Here is a 16,946-nt window from a genome sequence, read left to right as displayed (position 1 = left end):
CATTTGGGAGAATACTAGGTCCGCACTTCTTCAGTCCTCCGAGCGGATGAAGAGACATGCTGACAAGAGACGTCTGGATCCGCCTCAATTCCGTCCGGGAGACAAAGTTTGGCTCTCCTCCAAACACATTTGGCTCAAAATACCCTCCTACAAGTTGGGTCCTCGGTTCATCGGTCCTTTCAAAGTCCTTAAACAAATCAATCCAGTGGCCTACAAGTTGAAACTCCCAGCCACCTTACGGATTCCCAACTCCTTCCACGTATCTCTCCTCAAACCAGTTGTCTTTAATTCTTTTTCCAATAATCCAGGTTCTTCCCCTGCTCCGGTTTCCGCTGTGGACGTTTTTGAGGTAGAGAATATTCTGGCCACCAAAAGGGTAAGAGGAAAAACCTTTTTTTTGGTGGATTGGAAGGATTTTGGCCCAGAAGAGAGAACTTGGGAACCCAGGGAGAACATCCATGCCCTGCTTCTCCTTGAAAAATTTCTTTCTGGCCTAAAAAAGAGGGGGCGTAAAGGGGGGGGGGGTACAGTAGCATCGGCGTCTCTGCCCCCTGCCAGGCAGAGACGCCATCCCCCTCACCTCCCCGCTCCCCGCGCGGCGTCCTCCTGCGCTCCTCTTCCTGCTGCTGCCGGCGCGTGCAGCTCCCCGGGCACTGTGCTTGGGGCGCGCGCTCCCTCTCTCTTAAAGGGGCCGCGCGCGCCGTCCTAAGGAGTCCCCGGCCAATAGCCGGAGGACCTCCCATATATAAGGCACCTCCTCCAAAATGGAGGTGCCCGAGCAAAAGTTGTTGCACAGTATATTACCTCTGCTTCAGCCCTCAGGTCCCGTTGCCAGCCTGACTACTGTTCCAGTCCGCCAGCCTGACTACTCTCCAGCCCGACAGTCTGCCTTCCACTCTACCCACCAGTCTGTCTATGGGCAAGCCCGCCTGCTTACCAGGAAGCACCTGTCAGTTACCTGCATGTTACCTGCTAGCCTACCTGGAGGCTCCTGCCGTCACTTGCCGTGACCACCTGTCTGCTAACCTAGAGACTTCAGCCCGCTCTGCCGTCACGTGCCGTGACCACCCGTCAGCTAATAGAAAAAAGAGAGGGGTCGCTCACTGGTCTATTCGGGTGCTCTGAAGAAAAGAGTAATCTCAATTGCAAAAAGAACTTCGGCACTCCATACATGAAAATATAAGAAATATTGTATCTAGACTAATGTCACTTTGAAAAATGAAGGTTTTTTGCGCATAATTTGGCCAATTTATGTGTGCTCATCAACCACGACAAGGTCACCTTCGTATGATGGGAAACTACGCTACGCTACCACTGGATATGCCACTCTTGGGCTGTAAGCCTGTATGGACAATATGTCTTTGCTTGGGCTTTTAACCTACAATGTATGGGCTGGTAGAGCTAGTTAAAACCACCTGGAGGCTCCTGCCATCACTTACCTGTCTGCTAACCTAGAGACTTCAGCCCGCTCTGCCGTCACGTGCCGTGACCACCCGTCAGCTAACCCAGAGACTTCTGCCTGCTTGCTGTGCCCATCCGCTATACCGGTCAGTCCCAGTCTTCTGACCCTTGGGAGCCACCTGCTCTCTTACAAGGTCGTCCCCAGAGTAGCAGCTGGTCCTTCTGCTCGGTCCCTCCCTGGTCACGGAGTCGTTAGCCGCCGTACTTCCAGGGTCGGTGTGAGTTGATACCTAGTTACGCCCCTCTGGGTCCCTCCTTGCACCGCGGCACAGAGGTTCCACCACCCTGACCCGTAACAGACTGCTTGCCAGAGTCCAGTATATATAGGAGAGGGGAGTGGTTAACAAGTCTTTAAGGCGCACCATCCCTATGTCTCTTAAGTGACTCCTTTGACGTTTTACGGTTTCTTATTCCTACTGGCTACTGAACTACTATAGTCATGATGATGTCTTGTACTGTCCTACAAGGAAGCTAGGAAGGATATGAATTTTCCATAAGCTTCAGTTACTCTGACTGTCTGGCACCATCTTGATCTTTAATGGTTGAGCTTAGGCTTTGTCCTCTTCTGACATTCGAGCAAGTCTCTGTCTCATCATGTGCCCTATCAAACACACTCTCTCCTACCTACAAATCACAGCTATGCATAGCTCTCCGCATCATAATTTTCATGGTCACAGAGCTTCAAATGCAATGACTTCTCCCTCATACCACCTCCACATGCAGCATGACATCTTGGAAGCCTATTCCTGATGCCTTCTACTCAACCAGGAGATGGTTACACTGCCAAGTGCCATGGCTCCTAATGAACATTTTAAGCTGGTACTGGGACTCTTGCAGAGAACAATAAAGGATTGATAAGCCTTCCTCAAAGGCACACATATCTCTGCAACACTTTATAGGTGGGGAATATTATTCTTAAGAATGGATCCATCAGTAAGGATAACTCTAGACTGTGACTTGAGCTACCACAAAATAGACAGGTGTGAAAAGCTTATGGAAAGAAAAATACAGAAAAATGAATACCACATCTATAGCATGCTGCATTTTCAGAACAAAAAATACTTTCACCCAAGTTATGCAACAAAAATACCAAAGTGCTGTGTGTTTTACTATAGATTTTAAAGTAACATCTGATGGTAGCATTTTTGAACAGCATAAATCCCCAGAGTAGTTTCCCTTTTTGCCCTCCATCTAATCTGACCCTGATTTCAATGCTATAGAGCAGGGGTCCTCAAACTTTTTAAACAGGGGGCCAGTTCACAGTCCCTCAGACCATTGGAGGGCCGGAATATAATTTTTTAAAAAAAACTATGAACAAATTCCTATGCACACTGCATATATCTTATTTTGAAGTAAAAAAATAATACAGGAACAAATACAATATATAAAATGAAGAACAAGTAAAGTTAAATCAACCGGTATTTCAATAGGCAGCATAGGTCCCTAATAGGCAGGTAAATGTCCCCAATAGGCAGGTAAATGTCCCCAATTGGCAGCATAGGTCCTCAATGGGAGGTAAATGTCCCCAATAGGCAACATACAGTGCTGGCCAAAAGTATTGGCACCCCTGCAATTCTGTCAGATAATACTCAGTTTCTTCCTGAAAATGATTGCAATCACAAATTCTTTGGTATTATTATCTTCATTTAATTTGCTTGCAAGGAAAAAACACAAAAGAGAATGAAGCAAAAATCAAATCATTGATCATTTCACACAAAACTCCAAAAATGGGCCAGACAAAAGTATTGGCCCCCTCAGCCTAATACTTGGTTGCACAACCTTTAGCCAAAACAACTGCGAACAACCGCTTCCAGTAACCATCAATGAGTTTCTTACAATGCTCTGCTGGAATTGTAGACCATTCTTCTTTGGCAAACTGCTCCAGGTCCCTGATATTTGAAGGGTGCCTTCTCCAAACTGCCATTTTGAGATCTCTCCACGGGTGTTCTATAGGATTCAGGTCTGGACTCATTGCTGGCCACCTCAGAAGTCTCCAGTGCTTTCTCTCAAACCATTTTATAGTGCTTTTGGAAGTGTGTTTTGGGTCATTGTCCTGCTGGAAGACCCATGACCTCTGAGGGAGACCCAGCTTTCTCACACTGGGCCCTACATTATGCTGCAAAATTTGTTGGTAGTCTTCAGACTTCATAACGCCATGCACACGGTCAAGCAGTCCAGTGCCAGAGGCAGCAAAGCAACCCCAAAACATCAGGGAACCTCCGCCATGTTTGACTGTAGGGACCGTGTTCTTTTCTTTGAATGCCTCTTTTTTTTCCTGTACACTCTATGTTGATGCTTTTTCCCAAAAAGCTCTACTTTTCTCTCATCTGACCAGAGAACATTCTTCCAAAACGTTTTAGGCTTTCTCAGGTAAGTTTTGGCAAACTCCAGCCTGGCTTTTTTATGTCTCGGGGTAAGAAGTGGGGTCTTCCTGGGTATCCTACCATACAGTCCCTTTTCATTCAGACACCGATGGATAGTACGGGTTGACACTGTTGTACCCTCGGACTGCAAGGCAGCTTGAACTTGTTTGGATGTTAGTCGAGGTTCTTTATCCACCATCCGCACAATCTTGCGTTGAAATCTCTCGTCAATTTTTCTTTTCCGTCCACATCTAGGGAGGTTAGCCACAGTGCCATGGGCTTTAAACTTCTTGATGACACTGCGCACGCAAGACACAGGAACATTCAGGTCTTTGGAGATGGACTTGTAGCCTTGAGATTGCTCATGCTTCCTCACAATTTGGTTTCTCAAGTCCTCAGACAGTTCTTTGGTCTTCTTTCTTTTCTCCATGCTCAATGTGGTACACACAAGGACACAGGACAGAGGTTGAGTCAACTTTAATCCATGTTAACTGGCTGCAAGTGTGATTTAGTTATTGCCAACACCTGTTAGGTGCCACAGGTAAGTTACCGGTGCTGTTAATTACACGAATTAGAGAAGCATCACATGATTTTTAAAAGGGTGCCAATACTTTTGTCCACCCCCTTTTTTAGGTTTGGTGTGGAATTATATCCAATTTGGCTTTAGGACAATTCTTTTTGTGTTTTTTTCATTGAAGACAAATTAAATGAAGAGAATAATACCAAAGAATTTGTGATTGCAATCATTTTCAGGAAGAAATTGAGTATTATCTGACAGAATTGCAGGGGTGCCAATACTTTTGGCCAGCACTGTAGGTCATCAATAGGCAGGCTGTTTCCCCCTTATAATGCCCTATGCAGGCTGTTTCCCCCTTATAATGCCCTATGCAGGCTGTTCCCCCCCCTTATAATGCCCCATGCACGATGTCACCCCCATATAATGCCCCATGCAGGATGTCACTCCCCTGTCTTTATAATGCCCCATGCAGGATGTCACCCCCATATAATGCCCCATTCAGGATGTCACCCCCCCATATAATGCCCCATGCATGATATCACTCCCCTGTCGTTATAATGCACCATGCAGGATATCACCCCCCTCTCTTTATAATGCCCCATGCAGCATGTCACTCCCCCATATAATGCCCCATGCAGGATGTCACCCCCCATATAATGCCCCATGCAGGATATCACTCCCCTGTCGTTATAATGCACCATGCAGGATATCACCCCCCTCTCTTTATAATGCCCCATGCAGCATGTCACTCCCCCATATAATGCCCCATGCAGGATGTCACCCCCCATATTATGCCCCATGCAGCATGTCACTCCCCCATATAATGCCCCATGCAGGATGTCACCCCTAATATTATGCCCCATGCAGGATGTCACCCCCCCATATTATGCCCCATGCAGGATGTCACCCCCTAATATTATGCCCCATACAGGATGTCACCCCCTAATATTATGCCCCATGCAGGATGTCACCCCCCCCATATTATGCCCCATGCAGGATGTCACCCCTAATATTATGCCCCATGCAGGATGTCACCCCTAATATTATGCCCCATGCAGGATGACACCCCTAATATTATGCCCCATGCAGGATGTCACCCTTAATATTATGCCCCATGCCTCCATACATTAAAAAAAACAAGCAAAAAAAAAACTCCCCTCACTTCTCACCTGCTGCCGCTGCTCAGGTCCAGACTCCAGCGTCGTCCCGCTCTGCGCTGCCTGTGACTGCTCAGGGGAGGGCGCGGTGTAAAGACATCACCGCACCCTCTGACCAGAGACGTCACAGGGAGCTGAAAGACAGCCGATCTGAGGAGGCACGGGGAGAAGTAACTATCCGGCTGCCGGGGCCCTGAGCAAGCGGGAGAGAAGGGCGGGCGCTGAAACCGCTCTCCTCCGCCCACAGCCCGGCGGGCCGGATAAAAATCCTCCACGGGCCGCATGTGGCCCGCGAGCTGTCGTTTGAGGACCCCTGCTATAGAGATTGCAATTTTAGCTTCTATAACTTATCATGATTTCACATTATCCATTAAATTATCTATTCTGTTTTTTAGGTCAGCGACCAGATGATTTTGCTGCAAAATTGTTGGAGTGAGCTACTAGTCTTTGACCACATCTACAGGCAAATGCAACACAGCAAAGAGAATAGCATCCTACTGGTGACTGGGCAGGAGGTAAGCTAGAAAAAAATAAATAATATACTGTATATACATGTGTGTGGGTATGTATGTGTGTATATATAATATGCATACATATGTGTATGTGTGTGTGTGTGTGTGTATATATATATATATATATATATATATATATATATCTCAACTAGTTCCAACTTTTCCTAAATCTAAGGTGGTCGCATCTCTTAAAGAGAATGTGTCATCAAAAAACTATTTATTATTTCAAACAGGTTCTTATGTAATGTAGTATTTTTTTTTGCCATATCACTAAGAAAAAATAAACTTGCAATTTTCACACTGGCCACTAGGCCTAATATTAGACTCCTACTTCTCGTACTTCCCATGGACATTACAGGCAATAGACTGACTCAGAACTTATTTATTTGTATAGAAGTATAAACTGGGGGTGATCTAATCTGGGCCAAGAACATTGTGCGGGGAGTGGGTAGAGGTGCACTGTGACATCACCAATTATGAATGGTGGATCCTGTGTTTTGAGCTGTGTACAGGGAGGTTATTTTTTCACTGTAATCCTGTCTGTAATGAGACTGCTGAAGTCATCTGTTCAGAATAGGGAAAAAGCCTAGTTTCTAGTGTGAACATTGCAGTATTTCATATTTTTTTATATAGATCGTGAAATTATGAAAAATTTGAAAAAAAAAAAAGTGTAATCGTACGACAAAAATACTTATATGAAAAAATGCGGGTCATTTAATAAGGATTACCGATGAAAATTAAAAAGGTAATTTGGTATGTCATTGGCTGCACACATGCTTGTTTCTGGAATTTTCAATTGTCCACTTGCCCCCACGCCATCCTTTAAAGGAGTTGTCAATGAGAAGGACAATGGAGGAATGCAATAATAAAATCTGCCTAATTAAGCTGTTAAATGTCCTCCACTTCATTGTCGATGCATATGTTCCCCATTAGTCTTTGTTGTAGTCAGATGTCCCATCTACATTCGTGCTTGCTGCAGCCAGTCACTGGATTTACAGTTGTGACTGTAGAGGCCAGTGATTGGCTGCAAAGGTCCCATCCATTGAGTTGACGTCGCCTCTGCAGCCAAGTAACTGAAGACTGGCAGGAGCGGTTGAGTGACTAGTGCAATGAGAAAAGGTGGATTCAACAAGTTAGTTATGATTATTTTATTATTTATTGCAACCCCCATTGGCCTAGTTTTTCTTGATTATGGAAAAACCCTTTTAACTATCAAAAAAAGAATAAGCTTGGGGTAAAGTAAAACTGCACTAGAGGAAGTCTTGAGTTCGGATACCACTATATCGAAAAGCCAAAATCATGAGACTGTTTTCCTGAGAATTTCTGATAAGAAAAATGGAACTTTCTGTTAGTTGATGTAGTAGAAATTTTGTTTTTGCCACTCCACTCACCCCTGAACCTATGCATTGTGCCAGTCCTGGTAATGTATGAATAAATTGACAATTGGGCATTACCACTTCTTTATTAAACAGGGTGTGCCTCTATACAGTCTGATGATGTAGTCGCACACGGTAGAAACTTCTGCGACTGTTCCATTGATCTGAATGGAGCTTGCAGAAAATCTTTCACATGCTGCAGTAACCACCCCATTCTGATGCACGGAACAGATTTTTCATCCTTTTGTATGAATTTGTGAAGTGCTTTGCCAGTGTCCAATCGGTGCTGACAGTGTAATAGTGTGCAGGGCGCGCACCACAGACCGAGAGAATGGTACCACCAAATTGCCATCATATTTATAAATGGGAGCAATGGAGGAACAGAGTTTTATTGATTTATTTTACTTGTATAGTTCCATTAATTCCACGGCGCTTTTACAGAGTTCTAAGTGAAGATGACCCAGACTTGCTACTTTTAACACAAGTCTAGACTAAATCAGACCTAAATGGCAAGGAAATAGGATATTTTCTATAAAAAAAACAACAAAACTTTTGGGTAAAACCACAAAATCAAAGTATAATGAATTGATTGTTCTATCATGGAGTGATGATAATAATCTTTTTTTATTTATATAGCGCCAACATATTCCGCAGCGCTTTACAATTCAGACAATTTTACAGACATTATTGGCACTGTCCCCATTGGGGTGCACAATCTACATTCCCTATCAGTCTTTGGAGTGTGGGAGGAAACCGGAGAGCCTGGAGGAAACCCACGCAAACACAGGGAGAACATACAAACTCCTTTCAGATGTTGTCCTTGGTGGGATCCCAGGACCCCAGCGCTGCAAGGCTGCAGTGCTAACCACTGAGCCACCGTGCTGCCTATTGAGCCATGTTGCAGAATCCAGCTTTATACTAAATTATTATAGGATTTCTATCTATGCTCCTAAAGCATAGACAGGTAGCAATGATATAATAGTATATTAAAATAAAATGTTACTTTATTATTATAAATCAGATCACAGGAATGATTAATTGCCAATGTTGCTTGGGTTCCCGTGTAATTTCAGTGCATGCTGGGGACATACAGTCCAGTTGTAAGCAGATGCTACTTGTTTAGTTTAGCGTTTTTTAATTTTTTAATTTTTTTTTTTTTCGGGCTCCAGGATTGTTGCTGCACAAAAGGCACAAACAATGATCTTGCGGAGAGATACAACGTATCCACAAACACAGGCAGGGAGGGCTTTGTCATGGCTTTCACCAGCACTCAATAGGGGGACAGTGCGGCCAGGAGAGGCATATTTCTCAAGAGAAGTGACACATCCCCCATCTTTATTTACAGAAAGAGCTGTGAGAATAAGCTGCCGAATTTAGTAGGTAACTAACGGCCAGTTTCCCAGATATAGGCAATTCGTTAGGTAACAGAAGAAAGAGAGCATGCAATTGTTTCCTAATTAGCATTGGTTACCGGACTCTCAAAGGTCGAAACACGTACGGACACAGGCTTGTATTTTCATATTGGCTTTTATACAAATAATGAAAAGCGTGGGAATTTAGCCCTAAATATCTTTTCAACATGAAAAGGGTTCACTTACGTGGTGCGATGTGCAGTGTTTTACGACTGACAATCAGCTACATGTTTGTCAGTCGGTTGTCATTTAATAAATGAACCGACCTCAGATGGGCACTGAACCAGAGAGAATTCGGTGCACATAGGTTGCCATTTTTCTCGACAGCACAGGACGATGTGCTGCCGAGAATGATGATTTTTTTTTGCGCAAGCCAAAAGATCATTTCACTCAAAAAAAGAGTGTTTTGCTTGTTTGTTGGGTGATCTCCAGTCATAGCACGGTTATTCTGAAACGAGCATTCCCAGGCTTATCCTGTAGTGTAAATGTACCTTAACCCCTTAACGACATCTGCCATACATAGCTGCGTGTTACAGCCGAGACCTGCCTCTAACAATTGCGGGTGTAGTGGAGCGCTCCCCTCAATTGCTAACCTGTTAAATGTGGCTGTCAAACCTCACACAGTGCTCCATACAGTAAAATAGCCCCACATCAATGGTATATCGCCAATGGCGGGAGGCTACACCCCTCCGCCCGTCAGCGCCCACACTCCACCCTCCCGCACAGAATGATAGGGGTGTAAGCGTCACCTGACGCTCCCTCCTCCATAATCATTGCTCTCGATGACGGCTGGAGTACCTCTCTACTAGGCCAACGAGTGTCGCCCTGGGTAATCCAAGTCTGTACCGGCATGGGAAGGAAGTGACTGAATCTGTCAATCACCACACGCTCGACCATCTGGGCAGGAGTGGAAGATTCTGGCTGCAACCACTTCTGGATTAGATGCAATAAGTCAAACATCTGTGAGGGGTTTTGTCGCTGGCATACGCCCAGTGGTGGACTCGTTGGGCTCTAACTGCCATAGTCACTCCCAGGCATGCCAAAATTTTGGTCTTAAGTTTGGCATATTCTTTGGCATTCCGTAGTGCCAAGTTTATAATATGCCTTTTTGGGTTCGCCTGTAAAATATGGCGCCAGAACCTCTGCCCACTGTAAAGACAGAAGTCTCTCCCGATCAGCCACCCTCTCATAAACTGTTAGAAAGGCTTCCACATCATCCCCTGGTCATTTTCTGCACGGCCCACCTTACCACCTTCCGGACACGCGAGTCATCAGTTGGACCTGGGGGTGGGGCGGTCGATCTGTCCTGCATAGCTGCACCTGCTACTTCTGCTCTGCTGGTGTTGCTGCTGCACTTGCTGCTGTAATTGAATCTGTTGCAGCAACAGCTTGGATGTCTCCTGTTGGGCTTGTTGCTGCTGCAGCTCTCAGTGCTCCTGTAGCTGCTGCTGCTCTCAGTGCTGCTGTAGGTGCTGTTGTTGTTGGCTTTGGACCAGATGCTTGGTGAGCTCCTCCATGCTGCCGGACATCTCTCGCTGTCTGGCGGCCTTTACCCAGGACATATAACATTTTCTGTGACAGCTACACGAGTTCCTGGAATCTTGCCCACATTCGCTACCAACTGTGGTAGATTGACTCACTTGGCTCCTTCCGGAGGTAGGCACAGGAACGTTTTTCGTCTGCTGGTTTATTTTAATATGGCATAAACCATGGCAGGTTCAACAAAATAAACATGGCCTTGCTGGCATAAGGGTAAAACAAAAGATTCAGGGTCACTGGGGATGTATGCGAGGGAAGATATGTGTCACAGAGGTTGCTATCTTCCATGATGTGAAACCCAGAAGCTTTTCTCCAGCATGTTAGGTGCTCAAGAGGTTAATCAGCCATTTTGGGTTATGTTTTTTGAGAGTAGGTGTGAGGTGGGTGGAACTCCTATTCACCATGTCTCCACCTCAAGGGTGTGGCTGGAGAAGGTAACTATCCAGCATTGAGTTTTTTTTCTGTTGTGGGTTTGGAGACCAGGAAGTCTCCCATGTGGACCTTCAGCTCTGGAGAAGCTGAAGTGTGTTGCAACCTGAGCGGGCGAATCCCGCCTGCTTATGGACTGTGCTGTCCTTTCACTTTATGTAGTGTCAAGATTAGTATATTCCGCCATGGAAAATAAAAACATGTTGTACTCCCCTCTGGTGCCAGCTCTGATCTAGTGATGTTGATGCCAGGTCTCCCAGGGCTCGTGTGATGTTATGTCATGGGAGCCCTGAAGCCAATCAGTGGCCGCTTCACTCTCACTTCCTTCGGACAAAACTAACATCATGTGCAAGTCAAAACTACTGCTGCTGCTCTCTGACTTCCTCTGGGTGTCCGTGTCATTTGAACGAAGTGAAAGAAGTGGCTGCTGATGGTCTGCAGGGAGACCGGGAGACCAGCGCTGACACCGGAGGAGAGTAGACAGTTTGTACTTTATATGGTGGAATATGCTAATTGAGAAGGGTTTGTCTGAGTAGTGGACAACCTCTTTAAGACCCCTGCAGGGGATCGAATTGCTTAAACCCGGAGTCTCATACTTATTCTATGTTTTTAATTAATTTCTTTTTTTTAAATACTTTTGAATAACTGAAGTTTTCGTTACTCAAACAGGCAGATTTTGAACCGCCTTCTCTATTGATTCTAGGAAGTGGAACCCTTGTTCATGATCACCATGCAGTGCAAATGCACCTTTTAGTTCTCTGATCTCCCCAACTAATAAAATGTCTAGATAACTGAGCTTTGTGACTCAAACTTTTCAGAAGATTCACCATACCTCCCAACTTTTGAAGAACAGAAAGAGGGATAAATTATGCTGCACCAAATTTTGACCATACCTCTAGGCACACCCGTTTACTATTTCTTTCCACACTGGCTGGAGGAGATGTCAGCGGGGCGGCGGTAGTGAGGGACATTCAGCAGACACCTGAGACTGCTGGGCGTAGACCCAAATCAGGGAATGTCCCACTTTATCCAGGACGTTTGGGACTAGAGATGAGCGGATGGATTCACGGGACTCCGGTTCAGTGTGCAGACCAGTGGTACCTGGTGGCTGGATGGGAGGCCTGCGAATCTCTTACATTCGGGTGTTCCCGGTGTAACTGTTGGTCAGCCAGGGCTGGCGCAATGTCGACTGTGTGTAATTCTCATCTCTAGTTGGGACCTATTCTCATCTCGATGTAAGGTTCGCTATACAATATCTGGCTTTTCAGTGTCTGTAACGTCGTGTTCATACACTGCATCAATACTGTGTCTTTTGTTTTCTGTAGGTGTCCGCACCAAACTACACAATAACAATCTTCTCTGATTATTGCATTTTTGTTGCATTTTTTTAGCCTTTCCCCCCTTATTTGATGCATTTTTGCTGCAGATGTGAAGCATGGTGCTCTTTTCTCTATAAGCTTCTATGGGGAGCCTGAAAATAATGCATGGGAAAAAAAACGCTGTTACATTTTTAAGCCCAGAATCCAATAAGGGGGAAAACACATAAAAGAAATGCAGCAAACACGCAATAATCAGAGAAGATTGTTATTGTGTCATGTGGTGCGGACACCTGCAGAAAACAAAATAGAAAAGAAGCATTTATGCTATGTGTGAACACTGCCTCAGCGCTACATTTTTATTACATTTTTTATGGATTTAGTAGAAAAAAATATGAATCTTTAATTTTTTTTTTATGCCATTTACCGATCACCATAAATAATCTGATTGCTGTGTTGTCCGAGTTGTTACAATTACAGGGACACAAATATGTACATGTTATTTGATGATTTGTGAGGTTTATTATTTTTATAAAAAAGTGCATTAAAATAATGCAATTGTAATTGTTATATTATTTTTTAGTAATTTTATAGGAAGAAAAAAATCTGTTATTCTCCCTCTAGAATACAGGGACATAGAAATACACTTCCATATACCATGGATCTCTATGTTCCTGTATAATCTACTTCTAGGGTCACTGCCTACAATACAGATCAAGTATACAAAATTCTCCCAGAGAGGTCATTGGAGCCTGTGGCTCATGGCTTTAGCTTTTGTCTGCAGTTATAGAGGTTGTGGGCTTAAGTCACAGGGAGACTCACAAAAAAGAGAAAATGACATTTTTTTAATTGTTTTTTTTATTATTATATGAACAAAAAAATCAAACTTTTTCTTCACCTCTAGAATGCAGGTACATAGCAATACACTGCTATGTACAGATGTATCTCTATGTACCTGTATCATCTGCTTCTGGAGTCACTGCCTGCAATACAGCCCAAGATTACCATATTCTCCAATGTATATCATTGTTGGCTGTGGCTCAGCGCTAAAGCTGCTGCCTGCAAACATGGAGGTCATGAGTTTCATTCTCAGAGAGACCAGAAAAGAGAATTTGTTTATTTAATTTATGTCCATGAGAGCAGAGACCCCGCCTCAGAGGAGGAGAAGCTATGGAGCCAGTGAAGAGAGTGAGAGGAAGTTGGGAGAAATCCCTGTCGTGCCGGGACTAAGACCTCAAATCGGGTCAGTCCCAATGAACTGGGATGGTAGGGTGCTATGAATTCACCCACCTAAAATGATAGCTGGATTGCTTATCATTATCATTGTTACAATAGGGGTGTGTGACATGTTACTACTCATTACTTCTATAGGGGACGCCACTTGTTCTTATGGCTTGTACATCCTGGAGGGGGCAGACTCTCACTTGCAGAGAGTGATATCTTGTTGCAGCCTGGAGAATTCTGGTAGATAACAAGGGGCTCATGCTACAGTAGAGGGAGAAAACCTCGCTCCTCGCTGACTAATTAGTGGGTGCGGAAGAGGGGCTTATATTGTCTAAATGTTGATTCAGCCTCACTTCAAAGCAAATATCCAAACACCCACACTTCTTCTAAAGGATATCTTTAAGCAGTCTTCAGTATGTATTTAGTTAAAGGGACCTTGTTATCTGTGCAATCTATGGGCACCCAGTTTTTGAGAAAGAGGGGCTGAACATTTCGGCATCTAGTTTTTGAGAAAAGATTTAATATTATATTCATTGAAATCCATGCTCCTTCTATGGCTAAGAGTCAAATGGGTGGTTCTAATTGGTGAATGACAGGTCGCTATATACGCATGCACACTTAGGGCTCGTTCAGACGTCCGATTTTTCCATGTGTGAGAATCATAGAATCATAGAATGGTAGAGTTGGAAGGGACCTCCTGGGTCATCTGGTCCAACCCCCTGCTCAAAGCAGGATTCACTAGATCATCTCAGACAGATGTCTGTCCAGCCTCTGTTTGAAGATGTCCATTGAAGGGGAACTCACCACCTCTCGTGGCAGCCTGTTCCACTCATTAATCACCCTAACTGTCAAAAAGTTTTTTCTAATATCTAATCTGTGTCTCCTCCCATTTAGTTTCATCCCATTGCTTCTAGTCTTTCCTTGTGCAAATGAGAATAAAGATGATCCTTCTACAATGTGACAGCCCTTGACATATTTGTAGACAGCTATTAAGTCTCCTCTCAGTCTTCTTTTTTGCAAGCTAAACATTCCCAAATCCTGCAACCGTTCCTCATAGGACATGGTTTGCAGACCAGTCACCATTCTGGTCGCTCTTCTCTGAACTTGCTCCAGTTTGTCTATGTCTTTTTTAAAATGTGGTGCCCAAAACTGTACACAGTATTCCAGATGAGGTCTGACCAAAGAGGAGTAAAGACCGATAATGACTTCACGTGATCTAGACTGTATGCTTCTGTTAATACATCCCAGAATTGTATTTGCCTTTTTTGCTGCTGCATCACACTGTTGACTCATGTTCAGTCTATGATCTATTAGTATACCTAAGTCTTTTTCACATGTACTGTTGCTTAGCTCTATTCCTCCCATTCTGTATATGCTTTTTTCATTTTTATTGCCCAGATGTAGTACTTTGCATTTTTCCCTGTTAAAAACCATTCTGTTTTTAACAGACAAATTTAAGAAAAATTGTCCTTTTTTTTTTCCCTCTTTTTTTTGGATCACATTTTGGACAGAATTTGATCAGAGTGTGGTCAGAGGGTCATCAGTTTTTCTCTGTGATTAGTACCACCCACTGGACTCCTAATCCCAGAATTAACAACTTTTCCCCTACAAACCTATATAATAATTTGCTCAGTTCCTCCTTCTTAGACTGCATGTTCAATTTTTCTGGTTCCCCTTTAAAAAATGTTTTTAATTTTTCTTACCAGTGTTTTATTGCTAGTACTTTATTACCACTCTGTCTGCACAATGCTTGAATTTGGCTCTACATGCACTGATTTACCAGTTTTAGCATGCGTCAGGTTGGTGTTTATATATGAGCACACAGACCTGCGGTATAAAGTATGGAGGAGTGATCAAACTGCAGCTTGACAGGACAATCTCTATTTATAGCTATGGGTTAATGCAGCTGACGCGCCCCCTGGGCCGTGGGGTACTCGGTGCCGGGCCGTCGTTGCTAGGGGAGATGTCACAGTGGTGGTGACCCGGTCCGTGACCCAGGGCGGCCAATCCAAAGGGGAATATTTACAGGGGATTTATAGTTTTATTATACAGTTCGTGACGCCACCTGTGGTATGCGGCTAAAGGGAGGGGTTCAGTCAACTCTCAGATATCTCCGGAGTACTTAGCGGAACCCCCTTCTGTGTGTGCTCCCTCTCTGGCCATCTCCCTGCACCTCATACGTAGTGTCCCAATCCGGTACCCGCGGGCCTTGTCGGGGCGACGTCTGTTCCGTCCCCTGGGTCCTCTATGGCTACCTTCTTGGTGAGACTGATATGGACTGTTGGCTGCAGGACCTGAAATACTGCAGCCTCCGGTTTCTAGTTGAGACATAGAGTACTATGCTAGTTGAGGGACCGGTCCCCTTTGTGTGGCCTGACCCCTCCACCTCCTGGTAGATTCGGGCGTACGGGTGGCCTCCAGCACTGCCCGTACCCCTTGGGTCCCTTCTTCGTTCCTGGAGCCCTTCCTGCTCCTCTCTTCTTCTCCTTCAGTCCTGGGCCTCTCCTCAGGCCCTCCTCCTGAGCAGAGCTCCTACAGAGCCCCTGCTCCCACACTTCTCCTCCTCAGACTGAACTCTCTGACTGACCTGAACTCACAGGATGGTTCCCTCTTTTATATCACTTCCTTTCATGTGCTCCCCTAATATTCTTCCTCCACCCACACCCTCTACATAGTTCCACCCTTCAGCTAGGGACCAGGGACTGTGCTCTCCCTTAGGAGCAATCTCGCCCTACCCCCACTGCGGGTATGTGTTGGATGCAGGTGTTAGGGTCCTGGGCTGTACTCCTTCCTTACCTGAGAGTGAGATACCACACCTCTGGGTGAGATGCAGTACCTCTGTGACGATCGAACCCTCAGGGGCGCCACACAGCAAAGCTACAAAGTATTCTACCGTGAAAAAAATAACCAGCCTGTATGCATAATCCTTAGGTTGCTCCCCCTTTCATTCATACTGCACAATGTAAAATAAGAGCAAAACTAAATGTAAACACTTTTGTAACATGTATTACAAGTCTACTATAAAAAGGTATACAGGGAGTCCAAGATAAGTCCCCAATAAGAGCCATTTATATCCATGGGCACAAATGGAGTTGAGATGCAATACCAGACACAGCCAACAGACTGGAGTGGCGCTGTTTCTGGGGAAAAAGCAGACCTTGTTTTTGCACATATAGTATCAAGAACATATGCTCAGTGATTCAGACACATAAGTGCTTATTTAAAGTACAGATTTTAGCAAATGCTTTAGTTGGATTAAAGGTTATTTTTAAGAAGCAGAAGCGCATGGTAAATGTGTTAAGTGTTTTGTTTGTAGGCATCATAAATTTACATCCTGATACTTTCAATGTCACTGTAAAGAAATGAAGATATGTTGAAGTACATTCTTTGACAAAGGACAGAATGAAACACACCCTGCGTGAAAAAAATAAAAATAATCCTCCTTTTCTTTGACTCTGTTTTGTCTCGTAATAGAATTAAAATTGAGAAATATGGAAAGAAACCTTCTCCGTCTGGCTTAGCTCAGTCATGTCCACCTCCTTCTCATTGTCCTGTGGCTTTGTGTGTGCTGAACAAATGGCTGTAGCTGGAACCTCTCCCTACCCCCCCACCCAACCTTTTTGCAGTAGGATAGAAGATC

The 16,946-nt window shown here is 44.5% G+C and overlaps 1 protein-coding gene across 1 annotated transcript in view; it reads left to right on the top strand.

The window, feature by feature from the left end:
• Window positions 1–16,946, top strand: part of LOC141153083 (steroidogenic factor 1-like) — a 295,499-nt gene that overhangs the window by 185,568 nt on the left and 92,985 nt on the right. Inside the window, exon 5 of the mRNA XM_073637755.1 lies at window positions 5,894–6,013. Coding sequence (XP_073493856.1) covers window positions 5,894–6,013 — 120 coding nt within the window. The remainder of the gene's footprint in view (window positions 1–5,893; window positions 6,014–16,946) is intronic.

The sequence above is a fragment of the Phyllobates terribilis genome, unplaced genomic scaffold (assembly GCF_046119375.1).
Source record: "Phyllobates terribilis strain yellow unplaced genomic scaffold, ASM4611937v1 Scaffold_7__3_contigs__length_470593459, whole genome shotgun sequence".
Classification (NCBI taxonomy): domain Eukaryota; kingdom Metazoa; phylum Chordata; class Amphibia; order Anura; family Dendrobatidae; genus Phyllobates; species Phyllobates terribilis.
The sequence above is the reverse complement of the archived record's forward strand: the minus strand, read 5'-3'. Positions and strand labels throughout refer to the sequence as shown.